Raw genomic sequence first — 23,305 nt, 5'->3', positions numbered from 1 at the left:
TCAATTTAGAATTAATTTAGCTAAGACAATGCAACCAGATTTATTACCCTAGGCATTACAACAACCCATTCAAACCTACACACAAGTTAACACCATATATAATATTTTAACAGGCACCAATCTAGTCAAGGTATATTGTAAACACAGATTATTTAATCCAAGTATTTCCAGCACACTCTGTAAAGTTAACATTAGTTGTGAATATAGACCAGCCATATGCAAATAACAAGCAAAAGTTGAAGTTGCTTTTAAGTACTGACGTAGGACTATTTCACATATTACATATGAAGAAGTCTAGGTTTGGCTCCAAGTGTACAGTCAAATAGCCACAACCATTCTCAGCTCTGTGATAAGGGCCCCTGTATGAACACATGATCCCAATGCCTGCTTAAAAGAAGCAGCATGGTGTAGTGGTTAGAGTGTCTGCCTAGGAGCAGGGAGACCCAAACTCAAGTTCTTGTTCAGCTATGACACTCACTGGGTGACCTTTGGCCAGTTACTACCTCTCAGCTTCACCTACCTCACAGGATTGTTGTGAGAAGAAAATGAGGGTGAAGAGAGAGAACCTGTAGTACAGCATCCTGAACTCCTTAGAGAAAGGATGGGAGAGAAAAGTAATAAATGGGTCACATTAACACTGCATCTTTCCTGGCCAGTAAAGTATTCTTAGGCTCTGGACTGGCCTTGCCCATCCAGGCTGCCCACTGGGCCCACCCAGACAGGAAATACTCTCTAAGGTAAGACTTTGCCTGAGTAACAACAGTTCTCCAGACTCTGACTCCCAGGCAAGATTCCTCAACTCACCTCCTACTGCTGCTTATGGCACGGTCCATACACCAGTAGAATTATTACTTATGTTGAATTCTTTAAGTCTAAGGGCTAAACTACAAATTATACATAGTGTGGAACTGATCCTTACCATTTGGTTTACATTAACATAAGCACAAGGGGCCCTGATTTGGATTGGGACCATTGTGCGCAGGTAGGGGAGGTTTAAAGATTCCCATCCAGCCACTCCCCACACCAAATTCCACACACACACACACACACACACACACACACGGGGGGGGGGGGGGACTCAATTGGCACTATTGCAGTTGGCTCCATTGATTTAAACCTCTCTAATGGTCCTGATCCAGCCCCCCCTCATTAAAGTAAACAAAATGGTGAGGATCTGGAAATCAAGGACATCCTGAACTATGACCCAAGTGGATGGAAACTAGCAGGTGGGCATAGCAAATGGATGGTACAAACCCTCATGGCAGCAAAAAGACTAATAATCTAAGGCTCAAAAGACAAATCCACCCTCATCTATAACATATTGGACAGCTGCATTCAGACAAAACAATAGTTAATGCTGGGGTAATAATCAACTCAACAGTTGTTTATCTAGGGGGTACTCCCCACACAACATGATAATAATCAACCATAGTGTGGATTAGAATCAGTGTTGAGTTGCCTATTAGTCCATGCTGAATTGACTCACTCATCCGCCGCCCTCTCTTCCCCCTCAATCCTCCTGCTAATATCCCATAAGCCATTGCTGCCGAAAATCTATCCAGCCAGCTGGACTAGAGCAGCAACCACTACTTTGACTGCTCTTGCCTTGCAACTCTGTGGTTGACAAAATAACCAACAGTGGCTGAAGAAATAACCAACAGTGCCCTCCACACAACACGATAAACAATGGTGATTCAAATATCCAACTCTGCCCAGCATTGATTATTTGCATTTGTTATTTCAGCCAAATAACCAACCGTTGATTAAAAAACTCCTCCATGCAACATGATAACCCATGGAGGGTTAAATAACCAACCATCGACTATTTAAACCACCATTGGTTATCATGTTGTCTGAACTCAGTCAAAGTCTCACAACTCCTGCAACTTTTGGAATTGTTTATTACCACCAATAGCTTTGTCCAGACAAACATGCAGATATCTGGTCAGCAGACCTAGAACTATGTGTAATGATACATTATTGTATTGTTATGTTTTTGTATGGTTTTATTTCATTTTATTGCTGTTCTGACTTTAAATGTGTATGTAGTTTGTAATAATTGTTAAAAACCTGAATAAAAGTGTTAATGCAAAATGTGCAGGATCAGTCACATACTACATATTTAACATAGCGTTCAGTTTATCCCTAAGCAAGGCCTACTAGAGTTCATCCTTGAATAGCATAAAAGGTGTTTCCTACATGAGAAATGCATGTCCTTGTAACATGCACCAAGTACACATGTGTCTATTTTGCCCCACAAACATGCCAGTCAAGATCAGGTTCTGATGTGGACATGTGTGTGCTCATCATCACATGACACACAGGATACATGCAATTTTTTATACACAGAAGTAATATCTGGGTTTAAAAACGTTATGGAGTGAAGCAGCCCTAAGATGTCCCCAGCAGCAGAGGGAGCAGGCGATCAGGAGGAAGATGCGGAATCATTGAGAAGAGGTCAGCTTTAAAAGGGCAAAGGGGAAAAAGAAATAGAAAAAAACACCACCATTCAGATACAAAGTTGAACAGCTATGAAAACCTGGCAAACCCCAACCGTGTGTTTTTCTTAGGTCTCTTTTCTCATTGCAACACCCCTGAATAAAATGTACAAATGCCTTAAAGGTAATCTAGCTCAGTTTAAAAGGAGTGTGGAAAGAATTATTGAGAGCTATCGACAAAGCACAGGGTTTGGCAGTAACTCAATCCTTTAACAGAGCTGCAGGTTCTTTTAGGGAAATGAGACTGTGTTTTCTGAAAAAGACAGTGAAATATATGTGTGTGTGCCTTGTGTCACGTTTTAGATTCTGAAGAGTCTATGGGCACAGTGAACTGTGCATACACTAAATGGTGTTTAGCAAGACCTGGAAATAAGTCTTCTATCGTGCCTGTAATTACTTCATAGCTACAGGTCTATTTTCTGCTTGAATAACTTGCACGCACGCACACACAAAAGGACAGGGGGACATTACAACAGTAAGCGCTCTGTGTACTGCAGGGATACTATAGTTATAACACAGAGCTGGGATGTTTCCAGGTGAGGTTTTCATTGCTCCATCACCCATCAAAATCATGGAATTTTACAGGGGAGGGGGAGGAATGATGTCATTTTCTACTTGGAAGCCTCCCATGCTTTCCCACAGCTTCTTCTGTCTTTAGTCTTACTGCAGAAAATCTGTTAAGGAAAAAAAGATGGAATAGCTTCACAATGCCTTCTCATTGGTAGCGCTAGGAGCACTCTGTCTGAAAGCTAATCAGGAATAGCTTTTGGGAAACTAAACAATTAAAGAACATTTATGCTGCAGTTCTATGCCCACTTACTTAGGAATAAGCAATGGGACTTACTTCTGAGTAGACATGCATAGGATTGCACTATTAGACCCTGTTCAGATGACACGCTAAGCCACGATGGTTAAGCATTTTGAGCTAAACATTATGACTTCGTGTGTCATGTCAACCATTCCTAACCACGGCGGCTACATAACCACAGTTTAACTATGCTCACTAACCATTTGCTGCAAAAGGGGTAGCAGCCTAACCATGGCTTAGTGTGTTGTCTGAACAGGTCCTTGGTTGATCAATCATCTGCTTTAGGAAAGCTGTGGTCCACCTCCTTGACCAGTAATGCTTAGTAGCACATATTGTTTGCTTACACCAGTCCTCCCCAACCTGGTACCCTCCAGATGTTTTAGACGACAACTATTCTAAATGGTGGCTGAGACTGATGGGAGTTGAGGGCCAAAACACCTGGATGGCAGCAGGTTGGAGAAGGCCGATTTAGACCAGTTTCACAAGAATTTTGTTGACTTGGCGGCTTTTACAGACTAACTGGGCTGTTGAGGGGTGGAGGTAGAAGGCTGGCAGATTTTTCTAAAGAATAGTTTTTTTTCCTTTAAAATGTTTGCACAATTAAGAGCTCCAAGAGCTTTGGTAATGGCAGAGAGCCATTTGGAAATTCAATCCCTCCCCAACAGTAACTTACCTGGGAACCAGAGAGGGCTTTATATGAAGATGGTAACAGCAATTACACAAAACATTTGCAAGAAATAATGGAGTGAACGTAGAAAAGACACTTGCCTAACAAAAGGCTGGTTGGTTGGGTGGTCAGATTGAGTCTTTTCAATGTAATCAAAGAGATTTAGCAAGAATTGTTCTGAAAGCTGACCGTGCATTTGCAGAAGTTTACTTGACATTCTGAGTTCTGATACAACTGAACATTAGGAGCTGGACAAATTCATATATGAAGAGGCGTTCTACAAACTCTGGTCACAAACCCTTAAACTTATCTATTGGAGCAAAATTTCATAATAGCTTAGAAAACATCCTGGCAAACTGTCCCATTTGGGGGCTATATAAATGATACAAGTCTCTCTTATTAACACCTACTATGCTCTGCAGTGCAGATCTCTGTAAAGAAGAAGAAAACTTCTGAACTCATGATATTAGGGATCAGCACTTCTCCCATTGGTAGTAGCCACTACAAGATTAATTACTTTTAAACTAAAAGCAGCATGTAAAATTACGTGATTTGAAATAATTATTACCTCCCTCCTTCCAACCCCCACCCCAAATATTTGACTAAGCCTGCAATCCTATGCACATTTACTTGGGAGTAAGCTCCATGTGATCATGGTGGGACTTACTTCTGAGTATACATGCATAAGATTGTGCTGTAACTAAGACACCCATAGCAAATACAGCAAACTTCACACTGCTGCACTCGCTTCAGTGAAGGATAGGATACCTTTTCTTAGTGGGAACTTACAGGAAACCACACTTCAGTTCTAAGGAAGTCAAGTGTGCAGTTACCACAACAAGCGTTACCTCTGCCATCCAACTTCAATGCATTAGATAAGCACACACACGTATACTCCAAAGGTTCTACAATAGCTGTTCCCCAGCTTTTAGCTAGAACACAGAGACTCTTATACACCTGAGTGCAGCTGAATGCCCTCTTGTGAAGGGATGCTTTTACTCTATTTCCAAGTCACACTGGCAGCTAGATGACGCCTATGCTGCCAAGCAGGAAGAGGACCATGTGCCAGCGTCCATATATATTCAGCACTTGGCTGATCAGCCTTACTGCCCTCGACTAACTTCCAGGGCATTAAGTTTAACGAAGCACCAGAATTGATTTAGAACTTCTAAGCCAGAAGACGATGGTTTCTCCAAAGGTCCTTCCCATAGGAAGCATTACAATTAGAACCCTAACCAAGATCTAATATGCTTTGATATTAAATTGTATCAGATATGGTTCTATTGCCTTCTCAAGTTCCTCAGCTGACACAGAGTTAAGAATCAGTTCTGAAAAACGGCCAGAGTTAAGAAGGCTGCAAATTTGCTTTGTGCACAACATACAAAAAGCCAGACCCACAACTTACAGTCTAATATTACCAGCAATAGATGATCCAGCATTTTAAAGGCAGCCATCACACATACAACCAATGAAAACTGAAAGAAAGACTGTGCTAGGTGTTACCTATCACTCCAACTCTCTCATCCCCTCCTTCTCCATCGCAAACACACACACACACACACACACACCCGTCCCCCTAATTGCTGGAAGAATACATCGGATTACCTGGACAAATCCACCTTCCCTGGAGGATGCGTTTCATAAAAATCCATCAGTCCCTTCTCCAACAGGACATTAAGTGGGGGCTTTCTGGTATCCACAGACTAAATCTGCACATCAGGGTCTGATAGTACACCAGAGTCTAAACGCACAGCAAAATCTCATTACAATTAGAGCAACCGTATGCAAGCCATTAAAAAAAAAAACCTTAGGCGTGACTCAAGTAATGATGCCTCAATTGAGGGAGCTCCTTCATTGCTCAGCTCTTATGCTTGTCTTCAAATAAGTGGCAAGAAGTAGCAGACGCAGCCTGTCAGGTTCCCGCAGGAGAGAAAGCAATCAAAACGAGAGAGAGAGAGTGCCGTGGGCAAGGTGAAGGGGTCTGGACTGGAACCACCTCTGTGGGGTTTTTTGTTGTTCTTGAAAGGTGGAGACTTGAAGCTCCTCCTGACAGACAAGTGATCATTCGTCACCACTCAGCAATAAAGAGAGGGAGGAGGAGGAGATGGGGGGGCGGGGGTGACCAGCGCCTCAGCAGAAGTGTCGAGTTTCAAAGCCAAAGTTCTTCTCAGCTGTGGTTTCAAGTGGAAAGAGGACAATAAAAACAGAAGCACCAGAATGATTAAGGGGATGGGTGAGCTGACTTGGCCAAGCGTACCCAGAACGTAAGCATAAGCATGCGTGCGCGCGCAAAAAAAGCCCAGAGTCAGGGAACCCAAAACTTTCCACGCCTCCCCGCATACAGCCCTCTAGAGTGTGGCCAGTGCGAAGGGCCGCATATACTCAAGTGCCCGGTCTAGATAAAGGAAAGGCGGTAGTAAATTCCTGCAGGATCCAGCCAAAGTTAAGCATTTCAGTCCCATTTGATTTCAGCGGAAGAATGAGACATGTCCCCACCCCACCCCGTTCAAACCATCGGGGCTTTAAATGATCTAACACCCAGCAACCCTATGTGTGTACAACACAGCAGAGACACACACACCCGTTCGGACTACAGTCCTTTGCACACGACCAGCTCCTCTAAACTCAGCGGGGCTTACGTCCGAGTCAACCTGCCCAGCCTCTGGCTCTCAGTTTGAATGAGGTCGATCCAAGCGAGAGCGCATTCCCGGCAGCCGAAAAGGGAATTGCTCTGATGGTCAATAAAATGGAAAAAGAACAAGCCCGCTTTTCTGGAGAACGAGCCACGGAGACGCGCGCACCGCCAGTTTCGGGACCAGAGAGGGACACCGCCCGCTGCGGGCAGGCGGACTGGCGCGATCCGCGAGAGGCAACGCGCGGAGGCGAAGACCGGGTAGAACAGAGAAAGAGACTCGCTCGCGTTGCGCAGCCCAGTCGCAGCAGCAGGCACAGGTGTCACAAGTAAACGGAACACACACACACACACACACACACAGAGGATCACGATCATTTTTTTGTGGAGAACTTTTGGGGATCTGACAAAAGGCTGCCCTCAGCAGCGCACATCCGAGTCTCCTGAACACGCGTCAGTTACTCTCTCTCTCCCACTACCCGCTCAAAAGAACTTCGGCGGCTCATTTAAGATTCCATTATTTTTCTGCGTAAGTTTACGACGAAGTGAAGACTCCACTCCGCCTTTATGGTTGAAATGCGAGAGGCAGTTGCTCCGGATTAATTGAACCCGACTGCTCAGTCCATTGCTTCTTAAGTATGGGAGATCGCGGTGAAGGGGAGCGGGGGGAGAGGCAAAATCGTCTTTAATGACCCTTCCCCACTACTCAGCTACCACAATGGGGGGGGGGGAGCGGAGGAACCACCCACCCACCTACGTTTTGCGCTGCATTTCCCCGCTCCTGGAGACCGGGCATGGCCGAGGTTCTACCCCAGCCGTACACGGGTCGTCAGGTCGTATGAGCCCCCTCCTCCCTCTCGATCCCCATTCGCAACAGCAGCAGAAGCAGTAGGAAGCGTGTCAGGGGATGAAATCCCACAGAAGAGGAGGGGGTGGGGTGTGGGTTAGGGGCAGAAGCACCGGTCGGACCTGCCCGGACTCACCCCCTTTCCCTCTCCTCCTTCCAGTCTGCCCAGCTCGATCACTTACTTGTCGTACTCTTGTGTCATGTCTGGCAGTCAGTGGGTGGCAGAACTGGCCTGGCGGGTTGGGACGGGACCTGGCTGAGGCCCGGGCAACTGGGGAGGGGATGAGGGAAGAGGCGAGACGAGCCAAGGGAGAGAGAGAGGAAGAGCGCGCGCGCACAGCCCGCCGCACAAACGGGTTTTGTCGGCTTTTCTCGCTCGCTCAGGTGGCTCCCGGGAGTCGCAGGTGGACTCGCGGCGGCGCCCCGCTTCCGATTGGCTGTTGGCGGCAGGTTGTCGGTGGGTGGGATGGAACCCCCGCTGAGCGACGCCCTAGCGCCACGCCTGATTGGAGGAACCTCGGGAAGAGGGCGGCGCCTGGCGGCGTCGCAGAGTTCCAAATGGAACGCTGGGTGTTGCTGCGTTCGCTGCCGCGCCGGACCCTGCGGGGGACTCCATCCGGCGCTGGAGCGAGGCTCACGCGACCGGCGGCGGGGTCCAAAGGCGCCTCCTTCTCTCCCTGACTCCCTCTGCGGCCTCCGCTAGAGCAGGACACGAGCAGGAGGGACCCGTCAGGTGATTGTCCCCACCCCGCGCTCCCTATTAAAGGTCTAGCTTGGTGCTTTGCCGTGGTGCGGCGATTAACCATTCCTTCCAAAGGTGGTGGTTGTTGGGTTTTTTAACCTCACTTGGTTCAATAGAGTCCAAATCCGTTTCCCGTATTGTATTCAGTGGTCAGTTTTGAAATGTAGGCGCTCATCATGACAGTGGCCTATAGGCATGCCTCCAAGGAGAGTCCAAAAATGCTGGGTTGAACCATGTCAACAAAACAATGCTAGGCGTTTTCATCTTCTAGGAGTGGTTCTTTTGGAAAGCTAATGGGTCTTCTTGCCCATTCAAGATGACCGCCAAATACTTTGCATTACAATAAGGGGCACCATTTGATTGCAGGGAAAACTCATTAACCCCCACCCAACGCCTGTGGGGATTGCAACTAAACTCGGAACAGGGAAGGCTACAGGGGGTGGCAAATGATGTCCTGTCGCAGTGATCCCAGACAACTCACCTTTTCACTTGATCAGCCTTTGAAAGTGGTTCAGGTACATCGAACAAGTTCTACCTAGATTCTAAATCCTACATTTAAAAAAAATGTTTTCTTCTGCTCCAGTAAAAATGAGACCACAATAAAAGACAGAGAAATAAAATGCCTTAGGAAAGCAGTAGAAATAATATAAAGTTACAATGCAATTGTTTTGACTTGGCTCCAAAAAGGCAATCTGGTGCAATACAAAAAAAGACAAAGAGTCTTGTGGCACCTTAAAGGCTTAACAGATTTATTATGGCATAAATTGTTGTGAACTACAGATCATTTTATCAGAGGCTTGGAACTCAGGATAGCACTATGTGCATCTGATAAAATGAACAGCTTATGACATAATAAATTAGCCTACCATGTGCTTTACAATGCTGCTTTTCCCCCAAACCACCCTGTGAGGTGGATTAGGTATGGGACTTGCCTAAGTTGAGTATCATAGTTAAAATCAGAATTGAACATGAGTGTCCCATATTCTCACTTGATCATCTGCACTTTTCACAATATGACTGTTGAGATATGACTAGGCTAGGGCTGCTCATGAATGAGGGACTAATACCCCCAAAGCGTACATCGTGGATGGCTCCTCACAAACACACAATTCAGCATTTTATTTCAGTTATGCCACGTTTGTATTTGCACACGACATTCTCTCGTGTCTCAGCTCCGTGGTTTCTCTCATTATTACAGCCAAAGACCAGATGAATACAAGTAAGCCCAAAATTTAAAACAGCATTTCGGTTTCTCATATTCTTCCTCCCAAGTCCACACTGAAGTAGATTGTAGGTATTATGAAGTTGAGGCAAGTGTAAGTATACTGGAAAATTAATAAAAACTTGTTACATAGAATCATAGAATAGTAGAGTTGGAAGGGGCCTATAAGGCCATCGAGTCCAACCCCCTGCTCAATGCAGGAATCCACCCTAAAGCATCCCTGACAGATGGTTGTCCAGCTGCCTCTTGAATGCCTCTAGTGTAGGAGAGCCCACGACCTCCCTGGGTCATTGGTTCCATTGTCGTACTACTCTTAGAGTCAGGAAGTTTTTCCTGATGTCCAGCCAGAATTGGGCTTCCTGTAACTTAAGCCCATTATTCCATGTCCTGCACTCTAGGATGGTTGAGAAGAGATCCTGGCCTTCCTCTGTGTGACAACCTTTCAAATATTTGAAGAGTGCTATCATGTCTCCCCTCAGTCTTCTTTTCTCTAAGCTAAACATGCCCAGTTCTTTCAGTCTCCCTTCACAGGGTTTTGTTTCCAGACCCCTGATCTGGAACCACCTTAAAGAATGGGAAGAGAACATTCATGTTGGATTACAGGTTTTTTTTCCAGAACACCCATAATGTTATATGATACTCTAAGCTTTGCAATGGTTGCTTCCATCCCCCTAAGTCTATACTTGTATGTTCTGTCTCATTTTCACTATTGGCCGCATCAGTAGGTGTTTTGTACAATGCACTGTGAAAGTAGAAAAGTACCATGATGGACCACCTGGTGAGATATTCTCTTCCATCGAAACTTTCAGCTAATGGAGATGCCAGGTTCCTAAGATGGACCAGTCAGGATTTCTTGCTATATGTACACATGATGAAACACATGTGTGCATTAGGCACACAGTGCTGTGTTCGTGCATTTTTTCAACACTGAGGTGTTGAAAAAATGGAGGAAGCACTATGGAGCAAAGTAGTTTTTGTTCGTACGTTCTCTGCCATTTTATCCTATTTCTTTTAATAAAAATGTTGAATAGCAATTGATTTAGGATAGAGTGGCCCCAATAGAACCTTGCTTGCCACGTGCTTTGTTCCCTGACCTCATTCCATTAATTGCTCCCCTTTCAGAACAGCTTCCTAACCACTTAAGTATCCATTTTATGATATAGTAGCAACTAAACCTCATTTCTCCAACATGTCACGAGGCAAGATGTCAAAAGCCTGCCTAGAATGAATTTATGCAATAAAATATATTATGCTTGCTTACTGTAGGAATCTTAAGCAATAGTGCAATTGAAAACAAAGCTTGTAGGAGTAACTTCATATGGCTTCTGCCGAAAATATGTTACTCTCCTTTTCAATCCAGTGTATTTTAGGCTATAATCCCAAACAATATGCAGTGGCAGTGCAGCCATGTGTAGGCATGTTTACTCAAAAGTTAGCTCCACTGAGTACATTGCCACTTACTCTGAAGTAAGTCTACAGTCTTGTACTTACTTATCTGGCTTACATTTGAGTAGACATGTACAGGATTGCACTGTAACTGTATTAGGGTGACCATAAGACAAGGGGGACATGTTGGTATTTTTTGTTTTGCCCTTGGCCATGCCCCCTTTTCCTTTGGCCCCACCCACCACCAGAATGCAGCCCCTGGGGAACTTCTCCAAAATGGAATTCAGACTGAAAGAGGACCTGCACTCCCATCTAGGGTAGTTTGACCATATGAAAAGGAGGACAGGGCCCCTGTATCTTTAACAGTTGTGAAGAAAAGGGAATTTCAGCAGGTGTCATTTGTATGCCTGGAGAACCTGGTGAAATTCCCTCTTCATCACAACACCTAAAGCTGCAGGATCTCTGTGTTCTTTTGTATCTGGTCACTCTAGTATAGCTCCTGCAGCTTTAACTGTTGTGATGAAGAGGGAATTTCACCAGGTTCTCCATATATACAAATGACACCTGCTGAAATTCCTTTTTCTATGCAACTGTTAAAGATACAGGAGTCCTATCCTCCTTTTCATATGGTCACCCTATTCTAGGGCATACACACGTAGAGAATCATCATACACGTGGCTATGTAATTTTGGGACTGCAGCCTGTCCAAAATAATTCCTACTGCATGTCCAGAAGAAATGGCAGACTATAAGGAATTAGGTTGTAATCCTATACTCACAACTAGGTGTGTAAGCTCAATTTGGCTTACTTCTGTGTAGACATGTTCAGAAGTGTGCTCTTATCCATCTAAACTCAATAATTTACTTTCTAACTATGTTAAGAATATAGCAGGTTTCTGGACCTGGAGAGGTCTGGAAAATTTGATCATCAGAAATTGGATAAACAGGAATGCTGTTTACAGTGCCAAAGGGGATTCAGCCTTAGCCAGAAGTAAGGTTTGGATACCCAAATTTTGGCTTATCAAGTTTTTTTTGCAGAGTCAGATCCATGTTCTACTGTAATACAATTTTCACATATGTTCAGTTGTATCCCATGGTGCTTTTTCTGCTTGTGAAATGCATTTCTGCCCATGCAAGTGGGGGCACCCAGTTTTCTTGGATCCCTGAAAAGCTGTTCCTCTAGATCCGGAGGCCCTCTGGAACCATAGTAAATGGAATATGCATTAGTGAGGGAGCCTCAGCAAACACTGGATGCTAGCACAAAGCCACCACTGGATACAAGCCAACGTTCCCATTTCTACAGTGGTATTAAATCTGAGATGCTTTCTTGTACGCAAGCCATTTCCTGGGCTGAGTATGCATAGGCTGCCTCTCCATTAAAGTGGAGGCAAGGCTTCTTCACATTTCAGTGACAGAAACAAAATCTACAGGAACTTATCCTGAAATCTACATAGGGGTGGTTTTTTTAAAGAGAACATACAAGCTGTGGGAGGAAGGGGAGGAGGAATGAGAACCTTTTCACAGGATTAAAGAGCTCTTATGGAAGCCAGGATAAGAGAGGGGTGTGTGTCTTGAATTGCCTTTGCTTTCTTGTTTTCAATTCCAAAGCCAGCCAGCCTCCAATTCCATAGGCATGCTTCTTAATCAATTTAAAGAAAATGTTAGAATGTAAAAAAGAAAAAAACAGCACCACATGCACACACGGAGAGATTTTGGTTGGTTGTTGGTCGTAATCAAGGCATTACTCAACTGTGGATTTTAAATTAGAATGTAGGTTGATATTCCCATATTACTGCTGCTGTGGCCTGAATGATTCAGCAGTGACACAGTTCACGTAGTTGATTCCAGGGAAGAAACACTCCTAATGCTGCATATACAGGGTGGTTGGGGCATGACTGACTCATGGGCCAGTCAGATGTAAAAGGCTTGTAACACTGCTCAAATTACCCTGGAGTTGAGAAAAGCCCTTTATTTTGTTAGGCATACAAGATCTAACAGTACAGGTGTTATCTGTTGCAAAAGATTTGGCTGGCTATTTCAAATCACTTGGTAGGGACAAGGATTCCTATGAAGACTGGAGAAGCAGAAGCAGTCAAGTTTTTTTTTTAAAAAAAAGAAGAAAAAAGTTTGGCAAGTTAATTATCTTATGACTTTATCCTAACTCAGCTTTCTTCAACCTGGTGCCATCCTGGTGTATTAGAATACAACTCCCAGCCTCCCTGGCAGGAGATGCTGGGTTCTGTAGTCCATCACATCTGGTGGGTGCTGGGTTGGGGAAGGTGGGATGACCATTTCAAACCCTGTCCGCTGTTACAAGCTGAATTCCACCCAAAGGTGAGAGAGGATGCCTTGAGGTGAAGCCTTTCCTTTCTCTCCCTCTACCTGTCCTCTCTGGCTCCCTCTATTCCATTTGCTCTTCTGGACCAACATGTCCGAGTAATTCTATGATCCCACCCCCTTCCCTTTCACCACCCTGCTGTTTTCTCAGGCCCTCGTATGTTCTGCCCCCCCCCTTTGGGTAGTCGGTCCTTCTCCCTGCCTGTCTTGCCTCCATCTATGCCAGCCTTCTCCCATCATCCCTGAGCATTGGCTATGCTGACTGGGACTGCTGGGAGTTAACATCTAAAATATCTGGAGAGCACCAGGTTGGGGAAGGCAGCCCTAGGCTTTAGGGCTAAGATTTGCGGCAGGCAGGTGCTGCTGCTGCCCTTTCAGTATTTCCACTATTATTTGACTTTGGATGTAAGCTGGAACTCCACTGGGGTACAACCGTTGCTCCCATGGTTGTTTGGTGCTAAATGCTACCTTGCTACCACCGGAAGTTCTAGTGGGCTCTCTGGGAAACAGTGATCAAGGGGCTTAGATCAATGATACGGTTACTTAGGTAATTTTAGACTCTGGGTGTAATGGTCTCATAGGGACACGCACATCCTCTTGAGATGGTCATGTGTATTACTTCACTTACTTCAAAATATAGTAAGCCAGCCTGGTTGCATTTCAGAGCACTCTGCTAATTCTGTTGAGGGGATCCCTTGACATCTGCCCCACAATCTTGTCCTGATGGCACTGCTGCCTGAAACGCTGTGATCATCGGCCTCTTCATACTTGCTGACTGCTTGTAGAGCACACAGAGCCAGCAGTAGGCTTAAGCTACTGAACAGCTCATCTACCAGTGTGGTGCAGTAGTTAGAGTGGACTGGGACTCGTGAGATCTGGGTTCTAGTCCCTACTCAGCCATGAAGCTCGCTGGGTGACTTTGGGCCAGTCACAGACTCTCAGCCAAACTTCCCTCACAGGATTGTGGCAAGGATAACATTGAGAGGAAGAGGATAATGTATGCCACCTTGGGCTCCTTGCAGGAAAGGTGGGATATAAATGTAACAAAACATTAAATAAATGTGGGGGGGGGGAGCTGTAAAGCATTTACTGTGGCCCAAAAGGACCTTTTCAAATGCAGCATTCTCTGTCTGTTACTCATTGTTTCTGCATCTTTGGCATTTCTTCGTGGTTTAAGACTTATCTTATTTATCCTCACCACACTTGGGTAAGACTGGGGTGTTAAGATGATTTAATTTGCAGTTGCTGCTGTTGTCATTGTTGTGGGTTCTCTATTGAATTTTATCATGCAGTTTATTGCTCTTTAAGTCTTATGGAGATTTACTGAAATGCCTACAGCCACAGGATGAAGGCCGTAAATGGTCAGGGCTGCTTCATACCTTACAGAAAAGATCACTGTGTTTCCAGTGTAGGTATAATTTTTGCAATCAGATCGTCAGAAAGTTAGTTATTTGCATCTTGCTACTGTAGCTCTGCATAGGAATGCTTTTATAGACCCTGTTCAGTTGACACACTAAGCCACAATGGTTAAGCGTTTTGAGCTAAACATTATGGCTTAGCGTGTCATGTGAACCATGGCTTGATTTAACACATCGTATGACCCATTCGTATCTATGGTGGCTACATAACCACGGTTTAAACACACTCACTAACCATTTGCTGCAAAAGGGTTAGCAGCCTGCTTCCCTCGGATTATCCCAGTAGCACTAAGCTTTCGTGGTTGATTTTGCTACCGGGCGACAGCGATCCTTCTTATTGTTTTATTATAATTCTATTAGAATGTAAGCCTATGCGGCAGGGTTTTGCTATTTTATTGTTTTACTCTGTACAGCACCATATACACTGATGGTGCTAAATAAATAAATAAATAAATAAATAAATAAATAAATAAATAATAAATAATAACTCTTGGATCTCTTGGATCCAGAACTGTCACTTGAGGCACAGGTGAACTCAGTGGCAAAGAGCACCTTTTATCAGCTTAGGTTGATGTACCAACTACGCCCTTATCTGGACAGAGATAGCCTAGCTACAGTTATCCATGCTCTGATAACCTCTCGCTTGGATTACTGCAATGCGTTATACGTGGGGCTGCCTTTGAAAACGGTCCGGAAGCTTCAGCTGGTACAAAATAGGGCAGCCCTTTTACTAACAGGGACTGGCCGGCGAGATCACATTACGCCAGTCCTTTTACAACTTCATTGGCTGCCAGTCCAGGTCCGGGCCCAATTCAAAGTGCTGGTATTGACATTTAAAGCCCTAAATGGTTTGGGGCCAGGTTATTTGAAGGAACGCCTCCTCCCATATGTACCTGCCCAGACCTTAAGGTCATCCTCAGGGGTCCTTCTCCGTGAGTCCCTGCCAAAGGAAGTGAGGCAGGTGGCTACTAGGAGGAGGGCTTTCTCCGCTGTGGCACCCCAGTTGTGGAATGAGCTCCCCAGAGAGGTCTGCCTGGCGCCTACACTGTACTGCTTTCGTCGCCAGCTGAAGACCTTTTTATTCTTTCAGTATTTTAACACTTAATTTTAACTTAAATTTTACTGTTTTAACTCTGTATTTTAATCTTATATCAATTTTGCTGCGTGGTTTTATCTTGGTTGTGCTTTTTATACTGTATTTTATAATTGTGCTTTTAACCTGTTGGTTGTTTTATTGTGGTTTTAATTTTTGTGAACCACCCAGAGAGCTTTGGCTATTGGGCGGTATAAAAATGTAATAAATAAATAAATAAATAAATAAAAAATATCTTTGCATACCAGGAAGTGAGTTTAAAGGGGGAAATGTAAAAAAAATCAACGGATGACCCAAATCAATTCAAATTTGGTATGCTTAAAGCTCTCTCTAATATCTGTTACTGTGCCAATGTTGGTGTCTTTATCTTTAAAGCATATGCAAATGTAAGCATTTCTTTAAAATCCTGCTCCTGCACCCCAGTGGCGGCTCGGAAGATACGCTCAAAAAGTAGGGGCTAAATACGGCGAATCTATAGCACAATTAAGGCAGGATGCATGGGAGTACTTCACAATCAAAGCAGATTATAAGGTGGAAAACTTCTGAGTCCTTTGCATGCAATTCGCAGTGATTGCACAGTATAACGCTGGTATGATAAAGCTCAGTGTCTCTCTTGTTAAAACCATTCCTGAAGATATTATCCATTACCCAATGTCCTTTTTATAAGAATCCACATGAAAAATATTTGCTTGAGTTTAGGCTCTGTAAGAATTTTATTACACCTAATGAATTTATATGATTTCTGGTGTTTAGTAATAAAAATGTTACCTGGCATATTTGTGCATCTGTGCTGGCAGCCAGGAAATTGAGAGCTAAATTTGCTCATAACTAAATAAATAAAAAATACTACTACTATATCTTCTGAAAAGTCTGAAGTTAGTCCTTCCTATCTACACATTTGCTGCATATCTTGAGACAACCAAATACCTGTCAAACATTACAAAAAGGTATAATTAATGGAAGGGTCCATCTTCCAGAAATGGAAGGGTCCATCTTTTGAAACATGAACTGGCCTTCTGTTGTGCTTCGTTATGGGGTGCCACAGGGTTCTATTCTGTCCCCCATGCTGTTTCAGGCCAGGGCACGGCACTGAAACAGCCTTGGTGGCTCTGACTGACGACCTACTCTGGGTGAAAGACAGGGGGAGTGCTACCCTGTTGATCTTTCTGGATCTCTCGGCGGCTTTTCATACCAGTGATCATGGTATCTTACTGGGTCGGCTCTGCGAGATGGGAGTAGGAGGCACTGTGTTTCAGTGGTTCCGCTCCTACTTGTGGGACCGATCCCAGAGAGTGGTATTGGGGGATTCCTGTTCCATCCCATGGCAATTAAGCTGTGGGGTACCACAGGGTTCTATTCTGTCCCTCATACTGTTCAACATCTATATGAAGCCATTGGGTGAGGTCGTTAGGGGCTTGGGGTTTGGGTGCCATCAGTATGCTGATGATACTCAGCTCTACTTCTCCTTGTCGTCGGAGTCAGTTGGGGCTGTGAAGGTGCTGGACCAGTGCCTGGAGGCTGTAATGGGCTGGATGAGGGCCAATAAACTGAAGCTGAATCCTGATAAGACAGAAGCGCTGTGGATTGGTGGTTCCTGAGTCCGGGAATTGGGTAAGCGGCCTGTTCTGGATGAGGTGGCGCTCCCTCTGAAGGAGCAGGTACGTAGCTTGGGAGTACTCCTAGATCCATCATTGTCACTGGAGGCCCAGGTGGACTCTGTGGCATGGAGTACTTGGGGTCAGCTTTGGCTGATCCACCAGCTATGGCCTTTCCTGGACAGGGACAACCTAGCCACAGTAGTGCATGCACTGGTAACTTCCCGATTAGACTACTGCAATGCACTCTACATGGGGCTGCCCTTGAAGACAACGTGGAAGTTGCAGCTAGTGCAAAATGCAGCAGCTAGACTGCTGGCGGGTACATCTTACAGAGCCCACATAACACCAGTCTTAAAGGAACTGCACTGGCTGCCTATACACTTCCGGTCAGAATTCAAGGTGCTGGTAATGACGTTTAAAGCTCTAAACGGCTTGGGACCTCGATACTTGAGAGAGTGCCTTTCCTTATATATGCCTGCCTGAGACCTTAGATCTGTTGGAGGAACCCTTCTCCGCATCCCACCAATGCAACATATACGTTATGATGGGACAAGGGAGAGGGCTTTCTCTGTGGTGGCACCCCGACTGTGGAATGCCCTCCCCTTGGAGGCCCGATTGGTGCCAACATTGATTTCATTTCGACGCCAAGTAAAAACATTTTAACAAAGCCTTTGATGGTAAAATTCACTGGCACATTGTTGTAACTGTTTTAACTGTATCTATTGCTTTTAAATTATATATTGTTTTAACTTGGATCATGGTTTAATTTGTTTTTAACTGTGTATATTTACTGTTTTATACTGTATGTTTTTATCTGTATGCTGCCCTGAGATCTTAGTGATATAGGGCGGGATATAAATATTTTAAATAAATAAAATAAATAAATAATAGTTTAGAAGTGATGGAGTCATAAATTCTGAAGTGCTGGAACTCTTCATGAGAGCCCCTGTAGCTCCATGCCCAGATAATTCATAACACCTCTAAGAGAGATTTTTTTATTTATACACACCCATTTATATCCAGTTTTTCTATTTTTCTGCCTCTGGTTAAACACTGCATCATAAAACACAGGTGTCTCAAACAAACTTGCTTCTAATAAAATCTCATAATTACATTTACGATGCTTGCGTGCAATCCTATGCAGTTACCTAGGAGGAAGCTTCATTGAATGCAATGGTGCTTCTGGCTGCCTAAGTTCACCTGGTAAACCTCTTGAACTTCAGCAAAAGATCTTCACCTAGCTGAAATGCAACCTTCAGCTTTTAATTAGAAATGCAGTGTTGCAAAAAAGAGTTATTGCTTTAAATAAAAGGTTAAAGTTATTCAGCTTACGTTTGATTGTTTTCCTAATTCCTCAATTTCCTAAATACTAATCTATCCTAGTGAAACTTGAAAGCCTCCTTATCACCTTATTCATTTACTCTTGCACTCTAGCAGATATCATTACTGCTCTGAAAAAACTCCTGGAATTGTGTTCCCCTTCCACTACAGCACTGTGGTTTAGACAGCTGAAGTTGGAGTTCATCAACTGCACTACATTGGCTAACATTACAAGGAAGTATGAAAAAGTCCTAGGTCAAGTCCAGTCTGGGAGTATTCCTGGACCATTTTACTCCTCAATGCTCACGAAGCATCTGTGACCTTAGGCTAGGAAGGCCAGAACTGGATTCCACAGTAAGTCCCACTTGAGTTAAATGGGACTTATTCCTAAATGAGTGTGTATAGGATTCCAACTTCATTTACATCTGGATGGATTACTACAGTGCACTCTGTCTAGGACAGCCTCTGGCCCAGAAACTTCACTTGGGCCAGAAAGTGGTGGAGAGCAGTTATGGAAAGTGTTTACCTGTGATGTCTATTTTACAACAACTGCATTGGTTTCCACTTCACTTACAGGCACAATTCGAAGTGCTGTTTACTACCATTAAAATGCTTAAGACTTACAGAAAATAACTATCAGATTGTCTCCAGTAATAGAGGCCTGTCCACTCTTTAACATCAGCAGGGGAAGCTCTGATCCACCATTCTGGTGGTTACAAGAGACACCATTAGTTGGGATGTGAGAGTCTGGGAAAAGGCATTCTGTAGTTGTTCTCAAACTGTTAATTCCCCTCTTGCAGGAGTTCATACACCCCCCTCCCTTGACCTTCTGTTATCTGGTCATGATGTCTGCATTCCAGCAGGCATTTGGCCTGTTGGGTTGAGTAGTTTTAGTAGACAAGATGCTGTGGATTTTTATGTGTTTTTTGAGCTCCCATCTCTGGTGCTTTTTTGCTTTGGTTTGATATTAACTTTTATGGTACGGTATTTTATTTTTGTGAATATTCTAAAATTGTTGCATGCCACTCAGCACATTGTGATTACAATGGAAGGCTGGAGTATACATTTAAATATTTTATTCAGCATCAAGAATACATAAAAGACATTTAAAAATACCGGTTACCAATAAGACGTATCTAAAGCAGTTAGCATTGACAGAAATTTAGTATAAATCAAAAGTAACACATCCAAAGTTGTTCTCTATTTGTCTATCCCTGTTAATACAACCACATATCATCTGTGGTAATGAGTGACACTGGCATTATCTGATCTTGTTTGGCTTTCATTAAAAAAAAGGGGGGTATCCAATGTTTTCTAGAGAGTTGAAGTCCAGGAGTGGGGAGAGAATTTTTTAAAAATAATAATAATAAAGAATCCTATCCTTTAAAAAAAGAAAACAAAACATAGGCACAGATAAAATGCTGATTTTTGCTGGATGCTTTTGGGAAGAGAGAACAAGGAGTTGCAACTTAAATGCAAACAGAAGAGATAGTTAAAGCTGTTGTTTTGGAGGCACACACCCTACCCTCGGGCTATCCAGCCCCATTTGCCTGCTTGAGAAATGCAACTCCACCTCAGCGTAATGTTGACTGGACTCAAAGCATTTATGTCCCAGGCTCAGCACAACTACCATTTCAGTAAGCCATGCTTCATAAACTTGTTAGTTATGATTACAGGGGCAAAGTGCTGACGGATCAAACTGGGAGAAACTGACAGAAGTACAACACCTTTTACTTTTAAATTATCTGCTTTCTTATTTGGCCAAGGAACACAAGGGCTAAGAAGTGAACAGAATTTTAGTTCGGTATACTGAATTTTTATGTTAAGTTGCTCCAGCATCAAAAAACGAGTGCAGCTGAATTTGGGGGGCAGGATTTGTACAAGATTGGCAGCTTACCAGGATATACACTTGACTACTGTGGTTATAAAAGAAAGCTGCACCTGTAATTAAGTATGCATCATTTTTCAAAAGGAGGTAAGCAATTAAACACAAGCCTTTCAAATTAGACTAGAGTAGGTCAATTTTACACTGCATGTTTGAAACAGGGTAGTTTAAATTTACACTATCATTCTGGACAACAACTTCAGTAAAATAATTATAATTGGGAGAGGGGAAAGGCATGAAAATAAAAAAACGCACTAAAGATATCAGTCTGCAATCAAGGAAAAAGCAATTTCTGAACCGTTTCATGTTATGTTAATTTCACACACATTGGTTTTTTCAACTTGCAATATGGAGAGGAGGGGTCACAAGTAACAAGGCCATGTAGGAAGATGATACAAGTGAAAGAGCAATGAGAAAAGGGACCGAATTTGGGGGTGGAGTAGGAAGAGAAAAGCACTGTTGTCTTATACATAGGTGGAAGTCTTGCACAGACATCTGATTTATTTTCTTTTTATCCACTGCTTTTAAGCAGATACTGCCCACATGTTTCAAGCTTTTCTATGTACTTAAGTACTCCAGCTTTAGATATAAAAAAAGTTATCTTAAGATTGTACATGATTTATCAGCTTCTGTGTTGGAGTAATATTATCTTGTTCTGTCTCGGAGATCAGATTTCCTAAATTTCTTGAGAACAAATAACAGTTCAACAAATGTATCATGATAAGTCTTCCCATTCGAGAAATGGGAACAGGATCATTGAATGGTAAATCTTAATACAGACAGTGAAGCTCAAGGGAAAATCAAGATGAGAAATCCAAAGGGATGAATGGTGGATTAGGTAAACAATAGGCTTTTAGTCTCTGCAGAGATGAAATTACTACAAATACACTCATTGATTCATTTACAGTCGTGTGAAAAAGAAAGTACACCCCCTTGGAATTGTATGATTTTACATATCAGGACATAATAACAATCATCTGTTCCTTAGCAGGTCTAAAAATTAGGTAAATACAACCTCAGATGAACAACAACACATGAGATATTACACTGTGTCATGATTTATCTAACAGAAATAAAGCCAAAATGGAGAAGCCATGTGTGAAAAAGTAAGTACACCCTTACTGATTCCATAGGAATTAAGATGCTAAGTAGCAGACAGGTGCTGCTAATCAAATGCCCGTGATTAATTGATCATCAGCAAGTATGACCACCTCTACAAAAGCCAAAGTTTTTTCAGTTTGCTGGTCTGGAGCATTCAGGTGTGTGTTAACACAATGCCAAGGAGGAAAGACATCTGCATTGATCTTAGAGAAGCAATTGCTGCTGCCCATCAATCTGGGAAGGGTTTTAAGGCCATTTCCAAACAATTTAAAGTCCATCATTCTACAGTGACAAAGATGATTCAAAAGTGGAAAACATTCAAGACTGTTGCCAATCTTCCCAGGAGAGGACGTCCCAGCAAAATCACCCCAAGGTCAGACCGTGCAATGCTCAGAGAAATTGCAAAAAACCCAAGAGTTACATCTCAGACTCTACAGGCCTCAGTGAGCATGTTAAATGTTAAAGTTCATGACAGTACAATTCGAAAAAGACTGAACAAGTATGGTTTGTTTGGAAGGGTTGCCAGGAGAAAGCCTCTTCTCTCTAAAAAGAACGTGGCAGCATGGCTTAGGTTGCAAAGTTGCATCTGAACAAACCCCAAGACTTTTGGAACACTGTCCTTTGGACAGACGAGACCGAAGTGGAGATGTTTGGCCATAATGCACAGTGCCACGTTTGGCGAAAACCAAACACAGCATATCAGCACAAGCACCTCATACCAACTGTCAAGCACGGTGGTGGAGGGATGATGATTTGGGCTTGTTTTGCAGCCACAGGACCTGGGAACCTTGCAGTCATTGAGTCGACCATGAACTCCTCTGTATACCAAAGTATTCTAGAGTCAAATGTGAGGCCATCTGTCCGACAGCTAAAGCTTGGACGAAATTGGGTCATGCAACAGGACAATGATCCCAAGCACACCAGCAAATCTACAACAGAATGGCTGAAAAAGAAAAGAATCAAGGTGTTGCAATGGCCCAGTCAAAGTCCAGACCTCAACCCAATTGAAATGCTGTGGCGGGACCTTAAGAGAGCTGTGCATAAACAAATGCCCTCAAACCTCAATGAACTGAAGCAACGTTGTAAAGAAGAGTGGGCCAAAATTCCTCCACAACGATGTGAGAGACTGATAAAGTCATACAGAAAACGATTACTTCAAGTTATTGCTGCTAAAGGTGGTTCTGCAAGCTATTGAATCATAAGGTGTACTTACTTTTTCACACATGGCTTCTCCATTTTGGCTTTATTTCTGTTAAATAAATCATGACACGGTGTAATATGTCATGTGTTGTTGTTCATCTGAGGTTGTATTTACCTAATTTTTAGTCCTGCTAAGGAACAGATGATTGTTATTATGTCCTGATATGTAAAATCATGCAATTCCAAGAGGGTGTACTTTCTTTTCACATGACTGTACATTGTGGGGAAAAACTAAGTAATCAAACTTCTGTTTTAAAAGTCCAGGCCAAAATGTGAAAACACACTTCACCTTTTCAGGAACATTAAAGTTAAAGCATTGCTGATGCAAAAAGCAAACAACCTTATATGGTCACACTTAACCAGCCTTAAGACTGGCCCTGCTCAAAAGTGTTGGAAAAAAGGAGGAAAATGTAGACTGTCGAACAGAAGATGTATGCAAGAATTTCTTTTATTCAGTACTGTTATGCTGCATTCATATGCCATTATAGAATTCTAATTCCACAAAAGGGTAGCTTAAGACATTTGGGCACCTAAGGGAATAATCAAAGTGGA

General features: G+C 43.3%; 1 protein-coding gene across 3 annotated transcripts in view; it reads right to left on the bottom strand.

The window, feature by feature from the left end:
• The window catches only part of GRHL1 (grainyhead like transcription factor 1), a 65,800-nt gene extending 58,072 nt beyond the window's left edge, over positions 1-7,728 (bottom strand). For 2 of the 3 annotated variants that reach the window (XM_063125153.1, XM_063125155.1), the window contains exon 1: positions 5,579-5,820. In XM_063125153.1, the coding sequence (XP_062981223.1) occupies positions 5,579-5,625 (47 nt within the window). In that variant the 5' untranslated portion in view covers positions 5,626-5,820. Of the gene's footprint in view, positions 1-5,578; positions 5,821-7,634 lie in introns of those variants that run through there. The other variant, XM_063125154.1, reaches the window with a different exon arrangement.
• Between the last annotated feature and the right edge of the window lie 15,577 nt (positions 7,729-23,305).

This window comes from Elgaria multicarinata, chromosome 4 (genome assembly GCF_023053635.1).
Source record: "Elgaria multicarinata webbii isolate HBS135686 ecotype San Diego chromosome 4, rElgMul1.1.pri, whole genome shotgun sequence".
Taxonomy (NCBI): Eukaryota; Metazoa; Chordata; class Lepidosauria; order Squamata; family Anguidae; genus Elgaria; species Elgaria multicarinata.
The sequence above is the reverse complement of the archived record's forward strand: the minus strand, read 5'-3'. Positions and strand labels throughout refer to the sequence as shown.